Source organism: Apostichopus japonicus, chromosome 22 (genome assembly GCF_037975245.1).
Source record: "Apostichopus japonicus isolate 1M-3 chromosome 22, ASM3797524v1, whole genome shotgun sequence".
In the NCBI taxonomy this organism is placed as follows: Eukaryota; Metazoa; Echinodermata; class Holothuroidea; order Aspidochirotida; family Stichopodidae; genus Apostichopus; species Apostichopus japonicus.
Window position 1 is genome coordinate 1,588,577 of NC_092582.1, and position 24,411 is coordinate 1,612,987.

The 24,411-nt window shown below is 38.8% G+C and overlaps 1 protein-coding gene across 1 annotated transcript; it reads left to right on the forward strand.

Annotated features, from left to right (window-relative positions):
• The first annotated feature begins 6,571 nt into the window (after positions 1-6,571).
• On the forward strand, positions 6,572-22,810 carry LOC139963775 (major yolk protein-like). The gene is made up of 20 exons (XM_071964895.1): positions 6,572-6,729; positions 9,348-9,527; positions 11,114-11,381; positions 11,724-11,832; positions 12,196-12,427; positions 12,887-13,066; positions 13,892-14,058; positions 14,546-14,812; positions 15,263-15,689; positions 16,020-16,185; positions 16,629-16,836; positions 17,153-17,244; positions 17,654-17,854; positions 18,678-18,843; positions 19,287-19,433; positions 19,948-20,239; positions 20,811-21,026; positions 21,323-21,506; positions 21,762-21,973; positions 22,264-22,810. Exons 1-20 carry the CDS (start codon positions 6,672-6,674, stop codon positions 22,527-22,529), a joined length of 4,038 nt encoding a protein of 1,345 aa, XP_071820996.1. The 5' UTR covers positions 6,572-6,671; the 3' UTR covers positions 22,530-22,810.
• Positions 22,811-24,411: the final 1,601 nt, after the last annotated feature.

Below are 24,411 nucleotides of genomic sequence, written 5' to 3' on the forward strand. Positions count from 1 at the left end.
TATAGCATATGAGGCAGACCTACATATATTTGCCACATGAGTCGACATGCTACCAGAATCATCGAATGTTACACCAAGATTGCGAACAGTACAGGAAGGAGCAATACTGCAACCACAAATCTGTATGTCACAGGGAGAAGCAGAATCTCTCTCAGTAAATTTGGATGAGAAGTGTAAAATTTCAGTTTTGTCATAATTTAGGGGTAGCATATTAGCACGCATCCAATGCCGGATATCACTACTGTAGGACTCAATTTATCGACGGGGAACGTATAGGCCTACCTCCCTTACAAGTGGCATACAGTTGGGTGTCGTCGGCATACAACATATAATTGAACCCGTAACGGGGCATAATGTCTTCAAAGGTGGGGGTGGGGGGGGGGGATGTAGACTAAATAAGACCGATCACAGAACTAAACCTTGTGTGATGCCGCAGTCAAGTGCCAAAGCCTCCGACATGACTGATCCAATACTCACATGCTCCACTCTACCGTTAAGATATGAACTGAGCCATTCAAACACTGTTCCAATACTCACACGCTGCATTCTACCCTTAAGATATGAACTGCACCATTCAAACACCCGGCGATTATATGCCAAACCGATGATTCAACCTGTTTAAAAGTATAATAATAAGGCGGCACTTAAATCTAATAAAATTAGGATGACATCATTATGCCGATTCCAGGGCACTTCCGCACGTCATTGTGCACTCTAAGAAGTGCGGTTACCGTACTACGACCCTCCAGGTCAGCTGATTGACATTAAGCATAAAGGTCAGTTTGCCTTAGATCCGTATTCAGTTGTTTGAACACAGATTTCTCAATAAGGTTAGAAAGGAATGATAAATTGGATATCGGGAGGTAGTTTTTGAGGTTAATATCAAGATCACACTTTTTTAAAACAGCGGACGTATTATAGCTTGTTTGCAGGTTTGGGGACATTTGCCCGACCTCGTAAATAAGTTAATTATTTCAGTTACAATCGGGACAACTATATCAATACAATAATTCAACAGAGTGACTGACTGGGAGAGGATTGAGAACACAAGATTTTGGTGGACACGCCTTGATCAGATTAAAAACAAACTCATGTGTGACAGGCTCAAACGCAGTGGCGGACTGGCCACAGGGGCATTTGGGCAATGCCTGGTGGGCCGATGCGGCGCGGTGGGCCGGTGGGCTGGGGAGCCTGGTAAAAATTATAGCCCATTTAGTAGTTAACAGAATACAGACGGGCTGTGTAAAAATATATTTTTAACTGTTAGTTCGTAACAAAAGAACGTGTTATTGGCAACCGTCCTGCATTCTGACATTATTATCCAGAAAACGAAGTAAGAAAAGGTAAAATCTTATTAGACTATTTGGACATCATTCAGTAGCTTGAACAAAAATGACCCACATACAGTAGGGTGTTTTGTACAATGACACAAGAACATGAGGCGTTCATGTTGATGTCTGTCGAAGAAAGGATCTTGGCCAAACTTGACACTAACATATCATCGATGATGTGGCTGCCAGAAGAAGCAAACTGCGTAGGCTCCTACTCACGAAGACATGACATTTGCTTGTGTTATTGAACATATATGTTTAGTTCATTTTATTTAGTTTTTTCCCCCTTCTTTTCAAGCGAGTTGTCACAAAATGCTCGAAAAACTAATTAAATCCAGTCTAAACCATATATGTTGTCTATTTTTTTATCTTTTTTTTACGTTTATAACTTTTCTCAGTTTAATCAAGTGTTGCTTCTGGAAATTATTTTTGGGTCTTTTTTATCGGAATATTGCAACCTACAAAATTGACAAATATAGCACCATTTTGCATCTAGGCATTCCTTAACTTCAAAAAATCTCAATGAGAGGGGGCCACCCCTCTCCTTAGACCCCTACCCCAGGACGGCGATCACTATGCATGTAACATATAAATGAATAATGGGCCGGTCTAGGTGAAAAATGCCGGGCCGGTTTTAAGACCCAGTCCGCCCGGCTCAAACGAGACGAACTTTAAGGAAGTTGACTGCTGATGGTCAATAGGCATTACAAGTGGAGCCCTTCTCTGATTTGAGTATTTTGGTCTGATAAATTGAGCAAAAATATTGGGCAATGTCACAGTTGCAACATCAGGCAAACTAGAGGTAATATAGTTCTTTGCACCTATTAAAATGTCAATGAGACTAAACAGTTTTATATTTGGTCTACGTTCGCTATTCGTTCACGTTGATAATCTGCATGGGGGTCATTCAACAGTTTGCCGTATGAATCCTGAGCAGCTTTGAAAATTTCACGATGGACTTCTAGTCCAGTTGAACGACATTTCATCTCCAATATACGCAAGTCACGGCGCGCTTCGAGAAACTGCTCATAACGGACCCGGAGCCCTCGGTTTATCGTTTCGTGATAGGTGGGGCCAGATCATTAATGATAGATTTCACTGTTGTATTGATTGAGCAAGTCAGAAAAACAGGGGTCACTAAGAGACAAGGGGGGTATGAGGCTATGAGCGCAGAGAGTGAGAACTAGTTACTCTCTCTTGTAGTACATCGTTGTTAATGTCATTCTATCAGTTCCGAGAGGTACGATAGATCATCGAAACTAGGGGACGAGAAAGGTCAGTGGTGAAGCCTGACGTGATCAGATGGTAGCAGCCAGTCGTGATCCATGCTTGTAAAATAAATTGGTCAGTTTATCTTGTAATAAGAAAATCCAACGTGTTACCCTTGTTATGCGTCTGAACCAGTGGCGGAGCGTTCATACAGTCAGGAGGCCGATGCACCCCTGACGGACTCAAATGGACTGCTGGCGCCCTTTTCAGCTCTTTACCACTTTTTACTTATTCTAGCTTGTTGACTTTTTTATTGCGCTCTCATCTACTTATTGACATTTGTCACATTTTGCTGGTGAAATTTGGCGATGACACCTATTTATTCTTTGCTTATCTGCAAATTAGCCAGCCCCGGAAAGGGTCATTTCCGGCGATCTAGGGAGTATCTTTACTCAAAAATTTTCTGTACGCTACGCGCCAACCAGTGGTGGCGCTCCGCTTAGATAGTGTCGAAAGCGCCCTACAGACCATTACCCCTAGCTCCGACACTGGTATGAACTTTGACATGTTGATGAAGGCCCAGTGAATGGAGTAGATCAAGGACCAGGCAATGGACATTATCGGAGGCTTCAACATGTATGTTGAATTCTCCAAGTATTATCAGACGTCCCCGAGGATGAATCACCGATTCCAGATGGGAGTCTGTACACAACAGCAAGACGTATTACATCAGATATCACATGCGCATTAGCGTCTAACAACTAAAACGTATTGAACTAATAATTAGGCACAAATTTTATTTTGATCATAAAAAAATCATAGTGGGCCGAATTTTTGCCTGCTCCACGAGCATGACTTTTTTTTGCATTTTCATCGACGTTTTCTCATGATTTTCTATATCGGTATCTACCAATAGCACATATTCCTTCTGCACCCCCTCCCTTAATCCCCCATCCCCACCCCCGTTAAGATCTTACAAGCCGTTGCCACTTCTCATTCCACTAAGGCAACAAAGTAATTCAACTAACCTTCGCCCTATTTCTCTTGACATTAACTCTCAAACGCAAAACCAATTCACAGCAATGAAATAAAACAGCTTCCTAGCCATCGAATGAAACTGGTATCGAAAAAATAAATCAAAAATGTCATTTACATAAACTGAGACGTCAAAACAAGTTGTCGTTTATCATTATTCCCTAGGTTATTAAAAGAATAAAAAAAGCATTGAAATTTATCGCCGACGTGTGGTCCGGGTATAAAATAAAAAAGAAGACATTTTGGTATGTTTCATATCTAGCCGGTGTCTTTCGTGATGTTTAAACATGAAATTAACATTAGAACATCCGATTCTTTGGAGATCACAGAAAGTATTATCAACGTATCAATGCCTATAGATATAAATGTGAACTATGTACTTCCACAGAACAGACCGAACTAATAAATGGCGTGATCATGCCAGCGGCTATCTGTAGCAACGAAGCACAACTTCGTAATTTTTTTTTTTTGCTTTCACTAAGATAAAAGTGAATTGTTTACACGATTCGATAATACCACAGTGACCTCTGTAATACATAACCACGACAGTGCCAAGAAACATTTTTAAACTTTCCCTTCTTTAATTTACACGAGTGAGTTAAAGCTGATTTCCCATACGGGCGACACAAACCTAACCAACATTATTCGTGTATGTGATAAAGATAATTGCAATGTATAAATTCCCCTAAACAGCTATCAGAACCAAATATCTTATTCGAGGGATATCGCAGATTTAAGTCTAAATGTGACAACATGAAACCACATTTGCCTAATTGTATTGAGATATATATTAGGGGGGGTTAGGGTGGAGTGAGTGGGTGGGGGATGGGGTGTTTATTGCAACTTTATTTTCGGGGTTAGAGATTTATTCGGTGAACGGTGGTCCTAATTGAAGATCTCAACATATTTGGTTTCAGTGTCAATTAGGACTGTTAACATTTCACCTCGAAAATATAGTATGGAAACAGAGAGAAAGTAGAATTGATACGTTTCAGATCCTAGGAATATGATTTATGATATATTTACAAAAAAGCCATGACTCCAAGTCACGACTTTGAACCTAGGATATCTTCCAAAAGGGCAACATTTTTTTCTTCGCTCTTTAGGAAAATTTGTCTTTCATAAAGATCTCTGTCATATCGGCTAAACATCATGTTTGGCTTTATGGATCGTTTAACACATGTAACCTACGGCGTCGCCAGACATTTCCACCTGGGGAGGGGGTAGGGGTTGGGAGAGGTACAGCACTTAATTAGGGGGAACAATGTTTATTTGTGAATGCCGTCCTGGGGGAGGGGTCTAAGTGGAGGGGGTGTCCCCCTCCCCTTTGAGAAATGTTTGATTAATTGAGGGTCCTTGAAGTAACTTTATGTTCAAGAATTTCCGGGCTTAGTCTTTCTAATATTTATGTTTTTAATTTAGGCGGATAACAAAGTTATACAGAAAATGGATATTAACCCTTTGTTTGGTAATGTTTTTTAATAAAAGTGTTGAAAATTGAAATTGAAATTCATGAAATTCAAGGTTGTAGAGAAGTCGAGCACTAGTGATTCACGCCTGGCCTCTTGTGTCTTTGTTAGTGAGAAAACAACTGGTTATTGTGATGGTCGGTGGAAGGAAGTTTTACTGAAGAACATAAAACGTTTCGTCCTTTGTCAAAAGAAGTTTTTGTTTGAGTAATTTTTTTAACACTACAAATCTGAACTGGGGGACCTGGGGGCACGATTTTTGTTGGGAGAGCACGTGTCCCCCAGCCCCACAGCCACCACCCCCCCCCTTGGCGACACCTCTGCATGTAACACTGGAGTAATCAGGATGTTTAATTCATTTTTGTTGTTGTGGTAAGTGACAGGAGTGGCGGATTGATCTTACCGTCTTACTGGCTTGGAAGAGGCTCACCCCTCCTCCATGGTCTGTGGCGCCGCAGGGTGTCATCAGAGTCGTCAAATCAGCAGTGTGTTTCAAACGCCCCAGCGATGTCGGATGGATCACGGAGCCGTTACATAGTACTAAGTCCGCCATTACACCAACATGACTTTCGAACTTTCGAAAATTCGAACATGAACTTTCGAATGTTACGTGTATATAAATCACTTAAAATGTGTATTTGTAATGAATTAAGTCACACAGTTGTCAAATCGACCTTTCAGTTTCGGAAGAATTTAAAAACGTTGAAGGACCGCAAAACCCCCAGACCATGTTTCTGCATATGAGGTCTACATGCTATATAGTCTGGCTACTTGCCCATAGGACTGGTGTGGGAGGTGGGGGAGGGGAGGGGGAGGTGATGAGGAGGGTGCACTTGAGCGTTGAATTTTCTGTTTATTGTTCAGCCTATCAATGAGTCCATATACTGCATGAACTCGATAACAATTGAACAAAGGAAGAATAAAGTTTCCTATCAATATGTGATTTCTTATCGATATGTGATTCCGTTGATAAATATTAGTTTTATGTTCCGCTTTGTTCTATCCTGCGTCTGTTGCTTATCCTCAGTTTATTGTCGACAGTAAATAAGTAATTGATCTAAAACGCGACACTTTACGATGCATTGTTCCTTTATAAAGCAGTTCAAAGTTAGAGTGCTGTAACCGTGATCTCGTCGGGGTATCTATATTTACACAATGATATAATAACCAAAAAAACCTATACACAACAGTTTGATCTCTTAAAACAAACAAGCAAATGTCCTATTGTTTGCAAATCCAAACAGCTCTTGGTTTATTATCGAAAAGATATATAGAGAAGTCACAAAAAGACCATGTTATCATATTCTTCCTCTCTCATTTGTTTTCTTTTGATTCTCCTTAAGGACACTTTTTGGGGTCATGTTGTGTTTCGCTGGGTAGGAAAAGCCAAAGTCGTACATATCATATCGCACCACAATTTTCAACCAATCAGGATAAAGTTCGATATACGTCACTATAGATGTATATAACGAACTACACGATTGGTTGAAAAGTTAAATGTTGAATATTCATCCTTAAGTACTGCCCTTAGTTTCTCTATTTTAAGTACCAGATCCGAAATGGTAAATTTAGAAGAGACCTGAGGACAGGACTCCAAACGTTAAAGAAATTCCAGAAGACTGCCAAGATGAAGTACCTGCTTTTGTTTTGTTTGGCCGTTGGTGCCTTTGCCTCGATCAACATCGGTAAGCTGAAATTAAAAGCTAATTAATATTTTAACTTGAACCAAAAGTGCTAACACATATATACGTTATTTTCTTTAATGAAAATCAATTTCAAGATCAAATAATGGGGTAATTTTGATAAATTGTTTCAAAACTTAATACGGGCCATATACCTGAATTGAAGACAAAGGTGGTCAACAAAGTGTTGAATAATAGAAAGTCAGATTATCTTAATTATACAGAGCAACTTGTACAGGGAAACTATTTTTCAACTCATGCAACTTAGTTTGATGTCTACTATTGTACGTTATTATATTTACCTAACAGCCTAAAATGTGCCCTAGGCATTTCTTTTTTGGCCAGAGAGAGAAATAGAAAAAAGATAAACTATCAAATTGATAGTGCAAAGTAAACCCTTTTCCAGTGCTCTTTGAAAGGTCAAATTTTTAATAGAAATGGTCTTGTTGTGTTCAACCATATCCACTTTGCTAAATAACCTCAATTGTTATACCCGTTGGCTCAACCACCTGAGCTTAACTCAACCTACCGCAGCCCCACTATCACCCTCATTTCCAACATGTATTTATCATGGCCTATGCAGTGTTCAACTTGAAAGATTGGCAGCTTCGCGCTCGCTGATCCATGTTTACGATACGTATGTGCAAGGCAGTAATAGCGATTGGATGAAAATCCAGTGAAAATCAAGATAGTTGTTATTTATTAAGCTATACATCAGCCAGGTAACTTCGAGGCAACCGTACTGACAGTACAATAAGTTCAGGATATTGATACAACATAAATAGGTTTATTCAGACTGCTCGTAGTGTACTTATATGAAGAGCTTTGTATATTGACTAGAATAACGTACTAACAAATGCACCGAATGCGAGGTTACATGAGAAACAAAGTGAATATTCAACGTATGTCAGCGCATGCGCTTAAATACAGCTACGCCCAATTGGCAAGGGTTTTCGATAATCCCTTCAACCGTCTATTTCACAAGAATGTTTGCGGTAAAAAAAATGTTCTTAATCTCTTATTTGACAATTTACGCTATAGTAAAAAAAAATGCTCAAAGCAAACAGAACAGAGATGAAATATTTTCAACCATATATTTCTAGTTTTGCTACCTGCAAATTTAAATATGTGAATCGACTCATAAGAATTTATATTTTTGGAAGAAAAACAATGTTTGTATACACATTGATATTGCTCTCCTTCTTTAAAAATAATAACATTTGGCTTTAATAAAAAATAAAAACAGTAAAAGTAAAACACAAGAATAGCGGTTTCTGTTCCGAAAAATTGTAGGTCCTACAGGGAAATTTTAAATTAAAAAATCAAAGTCTTTATAAAAAGAGAAATAGCGATAGCATTAGATTATAGATAAGGTCGAACCACTTGACCGGCCTTGTTGTTTTCCAGTTATCTAATTTCTACTTTTTGTGGTTTAGAATAAACAAGGGTTTTACTCATTAGCCTATTAATGCTGATATCAGGACCCTCGTAAATTAGTTGTCTATTATAGATTAAAATTGCTTTATCATAATTGGTTAGATGAATCGAAAGATAAAGCTTTGTTGTTAGGGTAATCATTAATCCTTATCTTCAGAGATAAGACAATGGCCTTCGGATCTTAGAATTTTGATCATCTCGATTCTTCGTCTTGGGGTATTATTATGTGATATATGGCAATCAGCTGATTTTTGTTCAGATTACTATCAAACATTAAAATAGCACAAAAGTTTATGACAAAAAAGAAAATCTTTAGGTGTTACATTATCTTCGAATTATAAGTACCCCAACCGTACATCTAAACACACTCTCTCGCACTTCCAAGGCACCGATTATATCCCTTCTCCCTCCCTCAACAACTGACACGTACCCCGGATCCCAAAAGCTTTTCCGTTTACGACCTTGCACCTTTGCGTGTTTATTGCGCATGAGCAATGCTAGTTTAGTTATGGTCAGGGAATTCCCCAAATTGGTGTCTGTGTATTATTTCGCTGCATATTGTAAGGTTTGCTTTCCCACATGGAATATTGGTTATTCGTGGTTCGGCATTTCCCGAAGGATGATATTTACTATGTGAAGTCAATCGTGTTAATACAGCTCCTCGGCCATATTCGCCGATGCATATCTGCATTTGCTCATATTCTAATCTTAATTAGCTAGGCTAGCCGCGATTCAGTCTTATCATTACGTTAAAGCCAGCTTGAACAGTCAAACGTTTGGGTTTACGTATTAATGAATGGCCTACCATAGCCTTGCTCTTTTCAGTTTGAGAATGCTTCAGTCTAACTTTTAAGATGTAGGCCTAGCTACGTACTCCGAAATATGTACAGGTACGTAACGTACGTATAACTGCAGATTCGATTAACAACACTTTAGTAGTTTTTGAAAGCCCGAGTGTGATCGAGACTCACATCAGGAGTTCTATACAGTTGGTGAAGAATATTTTGGAATTTGGACACTAACTATACACTGTAATGTTTGTTTGTCATCAGCTGCCAGATTGTACAAGAGTGTTTAATGATCACTAAGTTGTAGAATCCCACCAATGTTCCTGCAGCTATATATACTTTATTCTTCCTGGTACCATGTCAAATGACCTAATTATTTGCATTTACATTTCACAGAGAGAGAGGGTGAGTGCCCAACCGACATCACCAACGTCGACTCGACCCTGTATGGTATGTGCAATGATGAGTGTGACATCGACTCATCCTGCTCTGATCAGCTGCACAAGTGCTGTGCGACCAACTGCGGTAGGAGGTGTGTCAACCCAATGCGGGTGACTCCAGTCACAGAGGAAGAAGGTAGGTCGAATGTCAAGAAATAAAGTAAAAAATAAATGTAATACTTGATAATGGTAACTTGCTAGACGAAAGTCACATTTTCATTTCTGAAAAGTGTGATTGAATAATGTGACTAACGTGATGTGAGTTCCACATCCAACTAATAATTTTACCTTCTCAGTGAGATGCTATCTTAGTTCTCCTATCTATGCAATATTGTTTAGCTGCAGGTCAAAAAAATTGAGACAATGGTCTAAAGTTAGTACTTGACAAAGGAGTCTCATTTGTGTCTTCCCATATTTTCTTTGTTTTTAGCTCATACCAGCATGCTGGTGTGAGCTTTTGTTACAGTGCAGCGTCTATCACTCTATCACTCTATCCGTCAACAATTGGTAAAACCGCTCCCACTCGCACAGTGTTTGATGGAATTTCATAAAACTTGGACACAAGGACCATTGGGTATAGGGCCATCAGAGATGGTCCGAAATGTGGGGTCAAAGGTCACCTGTGGGCCGTAATGGGCCATTTTGTGGAAATACGCAAAATGCTTCTTCTCCCACAGATTCCATGGTACAATGTTGAGGGTTTGTCACGATAGTACTATGGAAGTTTTACCTTCAGGGTGTTCATGAATCTCAGATCAAAGATCAACTAAGGGTCTTTTGTGGCCCGGGCCGCGGCCCTATATTTCAAATTGCTCCAATTCGTACAGTGTATGGCCAGTTATAATGAAACTTGGTCACAATGTTCCTAGGGATGAGAGTTACGAGGGGTGTTCGGAAAATTGAGGTCAAATGTCATTTAGGGGGTCATCGGGGGTCATTCTTTGTAATATTTTCAAATATCTCAATCTCCTCAAGATTTTGATGGATCATATTCAAAGTTGAACTGATGATTGTTGGATTGTGTATGAATAAGGTGATGCCTAATAATTTTTGGTCAAAAGTTAATTAATTACAATTAATCCCCATTGTTTAAAAAAATTTGAGCCTTCACCTTTTGCCAAAGCTCCTTTAATTTGTCTCCCAGTCTCTGCAGTGTTTTGTTTACATTTGTGGTTAAGCTCTGCAGAGGCTGTTAGTGGAATTAAAGCAGGACTGGGAGTTGTTATTAACTGTTGAACTGTAAGCATGAGAGCCCTATAGCCAATCAGCACTTGCCGATTCTTAGAAGTCTTTGAGCCTGAGGTATGTAGGCAGCCAGCCAAAATTTTGGCAAGGAGTGCTTCAGGTCTGCTCTGGTAGAGGGGAGAAAGTTTAATAGGGTAGGTCAGTGGTATTGTTTGAGAGAGTGGGTAAAATAGGATTTAAATGGGGGAAAATAGGAATTATAGCCAGTGGTGTGGCCAGGGTTCTGCTAACGGAAGGGGGGGGGGGTTATCCCTCATGGGCCCAAAATTGGTGGAATCTGAAAAATGGCCTGAAATTTGGTGCGCCATAAAGTTTTGTGGTCCCTCCATTTTTAAGCTCGAAAAGGTATGAGCTTCTGCACCATTGGTGCTCTAGTTCTAGCTGTATCAATGGCCTCTTCAGAGATCTAAAACTGAACTTGTAAAACAGTTTCAAAGTAACTATTAAACTTGAACTAAAAATTTTGACACATTACAGAGAACAAGACCCGCGGGGAGATCACCGAAATGTTGACTACCATCTTGTCCGAGAGACGGGACCTGATCAAGAAACTTGACATGTATCCACCACCACTTGCCAGGTTTATCATGATGAAGAACCGCACTGATGTAGTCCGTATGTGCGTCACCACCCCATGCGAATTGAGGAAATGCCAGCGCATTGCCCAGACTATGACCTACAAGGTTACTCCACGTAAGGAATGGTTCTGCCAACTCGCCACCACCACAGAGCAGTGTTTGTTCTGGTTAGTACAGTACTCTTCTATCTAAATTATCTTTTCTCTGAAGAATGAATGTAGTCTAGTCTGAGCAATCACGTACATTTTGCAAACTGGACCAAACTGTTATGTCAGATTCTCTTCCTATAATCTTTCACGGCCTAGAAGTTATTTGGGAAGGTAATATGGTCCACTTTCAGTTAATAGAACACAATATAGACAGTTAATTACAATAAACATAAGAACTGATCAGTGCAATAACTTCATTATATAGCTGACCAGTACAATGACTTCACTATTCAACATTTCTCGTTTAATATTTATGAACACATATTAACCAAGTTGTGAATGCTAAACATTTTATTTCAGGGCCGAACGAGGCTGGACTGATACCGTCATGGCTCGTGAGAACAAGATCTTTGTTGCCGTGGATAAATTCAATGTCACCAGCTTCGCCTATGAGAAGAACAAGAATGCTGTAAGTTTATGATAGCCCTCAAATGTATACAAGTCAATGTTACAGTGCAAAGAAAAACTATTTTCAGAATGGAGAAACTCTGTATATGTGATTTGAGGCCTTCTTTCATCAGATCTTCTACAATTCTACAATACGGGCTATAACAACCTTGCTAAATTTGTAGAGTAAGATTCCTGAAAATGCTACATTTTGTCCAACAAGAAATCAACAGCTTAAAGCTTAAACCAATTAGCTGTGTAAAGTACGATGTTATCATTTCTTTGTAATGACAATGTATCAATAAGTCATAATGTTTATGTAACTAGTACAGGTGTATAAAACTAATGTTGAGAAATTATCATATTTCCATTTTCTCATAACTAGCCCACTGAGATCGAGAAGAAGGTACAGAACATTACACTTGCACTGACCATGAGCATCAGTAACATTAATACATTCCATCAACTGATGGGCCGCAAGATCTGCAGTGCTGGTGTCAACATCACCTCTGCTTTCATCACCCCAGTGTGCAACCTCATCTACAAGGATGTCATGTTGGCAACCGGTGATGTGGTCGAGTCATCAGCTGATTTCTTTGGAAAGATGTGTGTTCCAGGTATGGGAAGCACTAAAATGTTTGTCACAGCTAAAAGGTTATCTATTAAGTTCAAATGTAGGAAAATATAGTGGTCTGGGATTGATGAGATAGTTGTCCTTCTCCAGCAGTTGAGCTCATTAGACATTCTTGTTTCTGTGTTAAATAAGGAGAAGTTGGAGGGGGAGGAGGGAGGCGTGCAAGTCACATTTCAAATATAATGCCATCACATGACTTTCTCTTCAAACAATCTCAGTTCCAAAACAGAACTTTGATCTTGAAGAAAAAAAGATGCTTCTGGTATTCCTTGGGTTGAGATTAAAATTATTATCAGAAGAGCATGAGCAAGTAATAGTTTTAGAGTTGTCCTGCAATTCATCCAACTGTAAGACGTTGTGATGAGTAATTTGTATGAATTTCTTGCATTATTTCTTCCAGCTATTTTGTGTCCATCAATTTAAACTCTTTTCCTATATTTAGGAATTCTGAACAAGACTTTCGACAAGAACGAAACCTACCCAGAAAAGCTGACCACTGGATGCCACAACATGGAGACTAAGTACACTGGTATCGAAGGAAGCTTCAAGTGTATCAAGAGCGGCCATGGAGAGGTCATGTTTGTCGACTCAAAGGTCGTCAAAGAGCTCAACGAACGTTACGGTGAGTAATCAATTCAGTAAATAATGAAAGTCAATCATCTGCTAGATAAATTCTCTCTCAACGACTTTTCATCTGAAATCAAGTTCTGTTTATATATAACTCTTGAAAATTGGTGGTATACAAATCTAAGTTTTGCTACTATTTGCATATTCTTGTCAGACACATTTAATGTTTATTGTGGCTGAGTAATTAACACAGCAAACAATGGGATGTTGGTGTTTGCATGATTTGCATCCATATATCTTGGACAGCAAGGGAGATGAACATTTATGTTCACTTACAAACAGCACTAAACATCAACGAACAGGAAGGCAATATTAAATTGATCTGTAAAAGATAAACAGAAAATCATGCAGTAAACCAAATAACATGACATGTGACAGAAGCATTATGCAAGTAACCATCCTGTTAAGTCTTAATATTATCTTGAAAGAAAGAAAAACTAAAGATTTAAGGACAGTTTAATAAGTCATAATTGATAACTATTCATGGTTGGTATAATTAAGCTTGTCTATGAAGTGTGCAGTACTGAATAATTATGTATTATGTCTGTCTTAAAGCAAAGTTTTAATCAAGTTGATGTTAAATATTCATGTATCCTGTTTCAGCTTGTTGGAATTGAATATTCAGGTCTCCTGTTTCAGCTTGTTGGTATTGAATATTCAGGTCTCCTGTTTCAGCTTGTTGGCATTGAATATTCATGTATATTTTTTCAGCTTGTTATAATTGAATATATATGTATCCTGTTACACCTTGTTGGTATTGAATATTCATGTCCCGTGTTTCAGCTTGCTGTTATTGAATATTCATGTATATTGTTTTCAGTTAATGTATTCAAGCTTGTTTGTGAAGATGAATCTCTTCCACTTTCTGAGTGGGAGCAGACCAAATGTCACCTCGGCTACACTCCCAGACCAGTACTCTTCCTCAACCCTGAACGTAACGTCACTTACAAGACCGAACTCAAGGAGATTATTCTTGAGGCTGGCAAGGTAACCACAATTAGCCTGTTTCACCCCTTTTTGTAACAATTTTAAGCCTTAGTTGGATTTTAAAGCGAAACAATCTTTTATTATATGGGATCTTATCATTAGTATCAGATGTTGCAGGTCATGATAGCTTGAAGTCTGCTTTAAAGTGTATCCACAGAGAGTGATCTTTCTTACTTTGAGAGAGAAAAAGAGAACCAGCATAGTGAGAGGGTAGCAGTCAGTCAGGTAAAATAAAATTGTATTCAAAGAAGACCTTCTCTAACAGGCCAGATTGATAAAGTTAGAAATATTTTACCAGATACTGGAAAGATTCGAGTATGATTCCTTAAAGGCATCTGTCTCTTCAAATGAAATTGCCAAGAGTGACTATAGAATGGATGTAATAGTTTGACAATAATAGCCCTGTGATTATCAGTTTTTCACACAACTAGTTTTGGAGGTAATTACTCTGTTAACCCTTCAGTTTCCTTTCTATTTCCTTCATCAGATGAAGACCCCAACTGTTGACCTGTTCAACAGCTCAGACTATGTCTGTGTCAAGGAAGCCCCCAAGGATCTTATCTTTATGGATGAGAACACCAAACTGGAATTCTTGGAAGACCCATTTAGTATCCCAGCTGTCCAGGAGTACATGAAAGTCTTCAACACATGCCAAGCCCTGACACCCAAACCTCGTGCCAAGATCTGCACCACCACTCCTGTCCAGTACCAGAAATGTATCACCATGAAGAAGGTCTTCCAGACTGATATTGAGGTACGTACATCTTGGATTCAAAATAAATAATCTCTCACTCTACATTCCACATACTCCAAATATGGTGGATACCATATTTATTTGAGAATGCACTGGTACTGATGTAGTATCTCCATTTTGGTATTTTCTAACTTTTGTTATGCCGTAATTTATTACTTCAGTTAAGAGGCAGTTAACAAAACTAATAGGTTCGAAACAAGTTGTACTTATGCATTGGGCAGTAAGAGACATCTCTACACCAGCTGTTAATATTTTATGCATGAAAACTACTACTAATTTCACAAAGAAAGAATTTACAAAATGACTATTTGGAATATTTTTATTAGCTGTGCAGACAAATTTAGATCTCATGGAATATTTGGCAATATGTCTGTCAGGCATATGATTATTAGAAAAAAATGAATGATCTAAACATATAGTTGTTTATCCTTTATTTTCAAAAAAATTTAGCTTAGGAACATCTCATGGGGATGTGTGCTTGCCAGGACCGAGATGGACTGCATGCGCAATGTCCTGAACGGTACCGCTGACCTTTACTCTGGTGATGTCAAGGAGATCTTCACTGCCGGAAACGACTTCCAGCTGCAGCCAATGATGATTCAAGATGAGAACCTTCGCTTCCAGAAGAGCCTCTTCCACAACGCCACTGTCAAGAGCTACACCATCGCTGTCATGAAGAAGAGCAAATTCTGGAAGAAGTTCGGAGAGGACACCAAGGTGGTCAACATTCGAAACCTCACCGTCTGTTCTCCAGACATCAAGAGTGTCCCCAACTTTCACCTCCCAATTGGTCACCTTCTCTCCACTGGCGTCATCCCACGTATTGGATCAGTCTTTGAATCGGTCAGCCGTTTCTACAAGAGTGTCTGCTTGCCAGGTACAATTTTTTTGTTTTGTTTCTGTGGATATAAATCTGGCAAACCATCTTTCCAGTGATGTTGGTCAAACCTTAAAAACAATACACTTCTCAACATTTGTTTTCATATCAGATCAAGAAAAGAAACCACTAATTTGGATGTCTTATAAAAGTTTTAATATTAATACTTTAAAGAGAGTTCATGAAGCTCAGCCTAGACTTGAGGACTGCTGAAGCTGATGGTCTTGTGCAGAATAGAATAGAACAGTTAAGGACTTATAGCATAAAAACCTGTCCAAGATGTAGTAGAAGAATAAGTTACTTATTATTAATCCATGGTTGTGCAATCAGGTGCTGCCCCCGTTGACTGGACCTGGGACTCTGATCTTATCCTTGGACATGAAGTCAACTGGGGAATCCCTGGACTCAGCTTCTACAACTTCACTGGCTTTGACTGGTTCATCTGGAATTCACCACACACCTGGACTTTCTACAACATGAACCGTAAGACCCCAGGGTGAGTACACAGTGACATATGCTTTGGGGGGGTAAAGAGGGGGGTAAACAGGAAATGCTGACAAGGTTTATTAGCAAACAGGTGCATGCATTGGTTATAGACATTGTGTTCGTTGTTTTATCGGGTTTGGTAGTGCATGGAACATTGTGGCAAAGAACACTTTGAAGCTTTTCTTATGTCATCTATGTCTGTTCAGACTGTGCCAGCTTTTGAAGTTCACTTTTAAACTAACAGAGCATTTTTCAGATGTATTACTGACAGATCTATGTCTAAAAGACAAAACAAAAATAGTTATAGTTAGTTAAAAGTGAAGAGGAGAAATGACTTACTTTAATTCAGCTACAGTCCAACATATCAAGCACTCTAACTTTTTTATTTACCTGCACAGGCCAGTAGGGCACCAGTTTATTTGCAATTATTTGTTCTTTGATGATTCCATTTAGAACTCTCAAGGAATTCATGAAGAACCGTATGCTCATCCCACTTCTGGAGGGCAAACTCACCGTACCAGAGGGCTTCAACCCAGACACCTTCGACTACAGCATCCTTGACGATGTCCTCAGCGTTGAAGGTCTCGGAGATATCCTTAACGACATTCCAGATGAGATCCGTGATAGCCTGGTTGACATCAGGACCAAGAGAGTTGACAGGGTATGTGGTAGTGTTTCGTTTTTATTGTTCAGTTACATTCTTTTATGTCTACATGTTTTCATGGAGAGATTATAGGTTGTAATAACTTGGATTGTAAACATATATCTTACCAAATATTATGAAAGATGTTTTATTCACATTATTTTGATTAGATACATGGTCAATAAAAGCGATGCTGACAGGGGGTTGCCATGGTAACATTGGTTCGCCTACAAAATAACTATGTTGTCACAATTAGAGTATAGCTATTTCAGGTGTGCAGCAGCTGGTCTATCGGTTATAAGAACTCTTCATCTGTTTTCTCTTTGACACACAGAAAGAGAAATTCAGGGAACTGTACGAGGAAAAGACTGGTGATGCATTCGTCAGCCTCCGGGACCGTCGTCTAGGAAAACTCACCCTCCGTGGGTAAGTCAACTTATTACAACTGACATTGAATCTCCAAAATATATATTTTCAAGTCAGTCATTCTAATGGCTTGCCTTAATGTTGATGCAGTCATATCAAGCATTAAAAATGTGTTAATAAACTTGAGCATTATTGCAGTACATGAAAATGATTATATCAAATGATTATATTCAAATCAATTTAAAGAAAATTGAAAGTTTAACTTGTGCTTCATCATGCAGTCATTCTTCCTGTTTTTGTCTCATAAAGACAAGTCTACATTTTTTAAATAACTTGACAGTAAAAAATCATATTCCAACTTTCCTTTGATTCACCTCATATGTATGTACTTCTCTTACTTAGTTTTATCCTGTTTCAAATGTATTTCATTGAATTTTACCGAATCAGGATTTTCCTCTTCAACCTCCAGATTCCTCCAGCAGTCTTTCCAGAACATGGAAGATGAATGGGGTATCTTTGATGATGTCAACGCCCCAGTCCTGTCCTCCAAGTCTGTCGGCAAGGGTATGACCGGTGGTAAGGTCTCCAACCTGCGTGACATCCTCCGTGGCGCTGCAACCACTGCTGACGATAACACTGTCATCGGTAACCTCCTGAAGGACTACGACAGGTAGGAATAGTTTAACAAAGAGTAGTGTCATGGCTCCTGCAGAACAAAGTGACCATTCATTAATTAGTTAATCAGTTTAGTTTATCATGGCTGTTATTATCCTTGCAGCATTGTCCCTTCTTTTGATCTTAATAAAGCAAAAATACCCAGTAACGACAGAAAATGGATATTTCAGTTTCGACAAGCTGTTAGTGCATACTTGCATGGTATTGAGGAAAAAATATTTCATTGATTATTGCCGTGTTTGTTACACTACTTTAGGAAACTCCAACTATAACTGTTGACAGTTTTCTTTGTCACTGCATGGTGGTTATTTAATGTGGGTGTTTTAATTGTGTATTCATACCTCTGTAATTAATTAACGACCCTCTCATGATGAAATATCACAGTGTATCATAATATCACCTAGTTTAAGTAGTGATAATGTGGGCAGAATAAAATACATCCCGTTGGTAACTTGTGTTAATTACTAACGACAATATAATCAATTAGTCAGTGAGTGTTTCTATCATGTTATCTTTACGCCAGAGCGTTTCCATGTAGTAATATGTAAGAATTGGAAAATTTCAGCTTAAAACTGGAAAATCAGACATACACCCAGACATATGATAGGCAGTCATATTCATCATTCAATAAGTGTGTTGATGGTTCATCCTGAACCACCACTTTGACATGGTTACATATTTAATTGTCTAATATCGATCATAAGTACTTTTGTATAGCTTTTAACAAAATTTGAGTGCTTACATATGCTGAACCTTGATACTCCACATGATGTAATGTGAATTGAAAGTTAATGTCTTGATTTGATGACCTCTTTCAGCGAATACACCGTCCCAGTCATCTCACGCATCTTCTCCAAGCTGCTCAACGAGCGTTTCGAGACCCTCGACGGTTTGGCCAAGACCCTGGAGATCCTTCACCGTGTCCCAACCATGAGTAGCATCAGGGGTACCGACTACGAATGGCTCAAACACCCAGCTGTCCAGGTCCGTCTCATTTAATAAGATAACATTGAAAATAAGATGGGAACTTTAGCTCATGCTCTTCCAAAAATAAGATGAAAAACAGAAAGAAGTAAATTGCAAGATAAGAACAGCACAAATTACTGAATGAAAATGGAAGACCTGAGAATGCAAATCTCTGTATGTTGATAATCAACAGATTTGATAGTGATAGTCTAATTAGGATATGTGAGCTGAGAGCACGCACCTTTGGGAGATCAATAGCTAATTCAATCAAACCATGTGGGAACTAACAGATAAATGAAAGAAGGGTTCAAAGAATGGTTTGCAATTTGAGTATATATGACAAGACTGAATAACGTTCTTGATTTTCATGTAAAACAACTAAATCTTAGCTCGTTATAATATCACTTTCAAAGGTGGATTTACAATTTGAGAATAAGTCTCTTTGTCTTTCTATTTTGTAGTCTTACCTTAAGATCTACGCTCCCCGTCTGATCAGCTTCTACAGCGACCTTTACACCAACGAAGAGTTGGCCAAGACTCAGTTCAGCCGTTATCTCAACCCTATCTGGCTTTCACCTACCTTCAAGGACTTCTTGGATGTCACTAAGGTAAGGATTTTCACAACAGTAACAATGACTAGTTTTCTGAAAAGATGGAGGGTCCATTTTCCAGATTTAAGAATTTGCAAATGGGTAAATCCCTTGCAGAGTATTCCGTTAAAGGTTTCATGGAGTAATCTATTTGGGTGGTATTCATTGTACCTGGTAATATAATTAGCTTGCACGGTATTCTGGATATTCCAGTCTGCAATATTAAAATTAATGGTATGAAAAATAATGCAAAAAGATGCATCAACTGATAAGATTAATTTTGGTGGATAGCTATATAAAAATTTTAGACAAAAACATTCTCAGAGCATTGTGATTTTCTTAAAATAAATTATTCCAAGATGTGGAAGAAATATCCTCCAATTATTGCCGTTTGACTGCAGTCTAGCATACCTTGAAATTCTTGGCTCTTAATGTATAGGGATCGGAGGGGTTTAAGGGATTAATTATATGTAAATTAGTATATTTGTGTAGAAATTTGGGAATAAGATTTATTCTTCTCTCCCTGAAACAGACCCACATGACCAAACTGACAGAAATGTGCCGTGGATATGGTGACCGCCAGGGAGTTGGCAACAGCCACGAGCCATTCTATGGCAACGAGGGCGCTCTTAGGTGCATCGAGGACACAGAGGAGGGAGATATTGCTTTCATTGACACCAACAACTTTGCCACTCTTTCCACAACTGACTACGTGATGGTTACTCCTCTCGGAATTGTTCAGCCCATCAACCCAGAAAGCATCAAGAACGGAACCTTTGGAACCGTTCCTTTCCCTGCCCTCATGACTGCCTTTAACAAGACAGGTTAGAGTTCAATATGATACAATTAAACATATATCAACAATTGTCTTGTGGCATATGCTGGTGATATCATTCACTTCACTTGGTCTGGTGAGGGGGTAAGGTAGGGGGTGGGAGGAGGGGTGTAAATGTACTTTGAAGAAAACTTAAGTTCCTCTAGAAAGGAAGCCAGAAATGTTTCTGCCTGATTTTTAGTTAATACATTTATGCCATTAAGTTAATTAAACTCTAAAACGTCCAATGTGATCACAGTACATTATAAATTGTAACATTAATTAGAGTACATAATATATGTTGCGGATGATTATGGCGTTGAACTCACTGTTCCCTTGGTATTAACATTGATGAAATGTGTCATATTTCAGCAGTCTAGACTTGTGTAGGCTGATCTAGGTACAAATGTAATTACATGGAGGCATCATGAAAGTCATTTATTAAACTTTGACTTGACAAATTCATAACATAGTCTAATTAAGTAGTTTAATTACCTGTTTCTTTTACAATAGCATTAGCTCTAAATTGAAGTACAACAGATTTTAACTGAAATACTTTCTCTTTTTTTGCTCGATAATAGGAACATGGCGCTGGAATGTCACCAAGGCTCTGCTGATTGCCCAGAAGAAGTACCCCACCAACACTACCACCGACTACACCATGTATGGAGTTGACAGCGTATTCATGCCAGAGACCAAGAAGATGTACCCAGTACCTCTCAACATGCAGACACACCCAACCTACCTCGGATCTAGACTGACACGTGCCTTTGAAGCCATCATCAAGCCATCCACTCGTAAGTTATCTTGTTGCAATTGTCCGATGCCTCCATCCCAGACTGAAACACACAACCACAAGAAAAATATGAAACTTGTGTCACCCAATCAACCTCTCTCTCTCTCACATACATGTCCAAAGTTAATTTGTTCCTTTCCGCCCTCCTCCCTTTTAGCCCTCCCCCCCCCCCACTCGACATTGTCAATTTCAAGTGCATATAGTCAATCAATTCTCTGTGATATTTCTCTAACTTTAACTTCACTTACATGTCTTTAAGATGTTCCGACATGTTCTTCTCTATATTTACTTTCTCAGATGACTGGTGGAAGGAGAGACGCCACATCTGCTCAGGAGAATCTTACACCAACGTCATTGAACAGAGGAACGGAACCTGCAAGGCCATCGTCAAGGACGTCACTTGTGGTGGAATGCCACGACCCAAGGTCATCAGTGTCGGAACCACAGAGAACAAGAAACCAGTCGTTGTCAGGATGTGCAGGTGAGCTTTAGCTAAACCTTAAAAGGTTTTTTGGATAACAGTTTTAGTACCTACTTGATTGGTAGAATTGTAACAAAGTAATTTGATAATATGTACTGCTGGTACTAAAGGTGTTCCTTCATCAGCAATGGTATAGGTCTTGGCTAATCTTTGTAATATTAAGGTACCCATGGATCCAATGTGTTTCTCATGATAAAGGAACCACTCTCCTGATATACAAAACTGATAGAACTTCTGTTCCTTCTGTACAAACAGCCGTCCAACCTCCTTTGTTCGTGAAATGGCAGAATTCCGTTGCGATAATGGCTATGGTTACCTCAAGCCTGTCATGGTACCGACCACTTGCTCATGTGTCCCATGTGATGAAATCGAGTACAAGCCTACCTGGACCACTGATATTATGTGGAACACTACCGAGAAGAATCACATCATCACCGAAAGCGTTGAAACTATGATGAAACTTTGGGGTAAGGATGATCATATCCTAACAGCTTAGAGGAATGCACAGCAGTCAATGTAATGTCTTCAACAATAACAAAATGCTGCTAGATTAATATCAAACTAACTAACTGTATTCTTGAACAGAAAATCAAAGATCCTATTAATACTAGTAGTGAGAAAATCTCACATTTTTTATAGTAAACCTGATTTTCACCTTATTAATCTTTTTTAGAGACAAAGCTAACTACATTTTCATGCCTCATTTGAGCATACTTACATTTAATTTAATCATTTTTTCACTCTTGACAATCTTCAGGTAACGAAGAATTCTGGACCAACCACACTCTCAACTCCAACTTTGAAATTGGAGTTGTGAATGTCACCGCCATGAAGAATGAAACAGAGAAACTTGGCCCACTCACCGTCCTCAAATCCGTGGGCTCCTGCGAGGCCAACTGGTATGGTAACGGATGGAACACAGAATGGTTCGTCAACACCAGCCGTCCAGTATGCTTGGGTACCATCCCAGGACTCCGCCGTACCCTCACTGCCCAGAGAATCCAGACTAAGCTGATGCCATGAACCCTGTAACAACTCCTCTTAATTACCTTCTTTTTTTTCTAGGAAAAAATAAATAAATTGATTGTTCTTTGTCCAAAAAGTTATTCAAAGTTTAAAGAAATTTCACCAGCAGTATTAACTAGATGTATTTGATCCACACCTACATATGTTTGTAGTAAAATCTGACTTCTATGCAATTTAGGAAAGTAATAAAGAAAAGTATATTTCAGGATTCATGATATCTTCTTTATTATTTTACAAGAAATTGTCAGTTGTTTGAAAAATAGATGCAGAAAACTACATTTCTTTCCGCTCATTGTCATTTATGGATTTGTCTTTGTAGACTAAGGTGAACAGACAACCCGATTGTTGTGAACAGTCCCCTATTCCATGCTTTTGTCCCCGATTAACTAGTGTCCCCGAAAAATGTCCCAGATTTAACAAGAATTGTTTGAAATTTTAAACATACAACATTTTCTGTTTCTGTCAAATACTCGTTAAAAACCCCTCTCGGGTATCACAACTAGGATGTTGGTACACAGCGCAGCAGTGCTAGTAACAATGCGTGGCAATTTAGTTTTAAACACCTCAAGACTAGGGCTCTCCTTATAACGACCAAGGATTGCGTTTTTCAGTCTTTTATAGTCCTAGGATAGAAACCATACTGAGAAACACGATGACTATGTGGGATTTGTGTATAGCGGCCAGGCCTCCCTGGTTTCAAAAGGATTAGTCTTGTTTGGGACTGCAACTAGGCCATTAATAATTTGATAAAAAAGCATAAGTCTGGCCCTTTTCCTTCTTTCTGTGAGGGGTTCTCATTTCAAAGTCTCCAAGATCTCAGTGACGCTGGATTGCCTACGAAAATCACAAGTTACAAAGCGTGCTGCCTTCCTTTGATTTTTTTCTATTTAATCTTGGTCTGAGACCTTATAAGGGTCCAAATCTGAGCTGCATATCCACAACAAATTTTGAAATGTTGAAAGATCTACCTTCCTGCCCTTTATACTTTAATTAAACGTCTTTAAAAAAAACATAGATGTACAGAAATACCTCACACAGGCGATCGCAGAGACTGAAACAAACAGAGGGAGTAGGTGCAGTGATTCTATCGGCACATAAACCCTGTGATAACATACATAAACAACAAACCGAGGGAGTGGGTGCAGTGATTCTATCTGCACATAAACCCTGCGAAAACATGTATGTATGTATGTACGTATTTTAAATCCTCCTACAAGCAGGAACTTGAATATAAACACCTTCAAACTATGGAGTTACCAGGAGGAGAGAAAGAGGCAGGTTGAATCAGTGTTTGGTTTTCTCTTATAGGATCTTTTAAATTAATCTGCAAATTTAGAGGTAACTAGTTAAATTTAAGTTAATCTGCAATTAACAAAGGTACAGTAACTAGTTAAAAAAATAACTTCTCCCCAGCCAATAGATTCTATGATCAATGACTGGATGGAGATGGCAGAGGGGAAGTGTGGGTGTATGGTATAAAATAACAAGACAATGTACCAAGATTTTAGGTAGAATTGCCATATAGAAGTGGCTTAATTTAGTACAAAATACACAATTTCATCGTATGCTATTGTTAAACTAGCAAAAGTTTGTCATTTTCATAATTTGCTGTCACTGCTTTATACTTATAACATCCTTCCTCTACAAAATTTAAATCCCTCCTACCCCCCCCCCAACCCTCCCGTGCCCTTCACTATAATTGCATCTTGACGAAAACCTTGTTTATAAACATTGAAAATGTCAACTTTCAGTTTGAAATCGACTGAAATATTGCAAACACTTTGATTGCCATCGTAAGCGGTAAGTTATCACTGTTTATAGATTTTAACAAACAGACACACACACAGACAGAAAATAAACAGATACTGAAAACAATGTA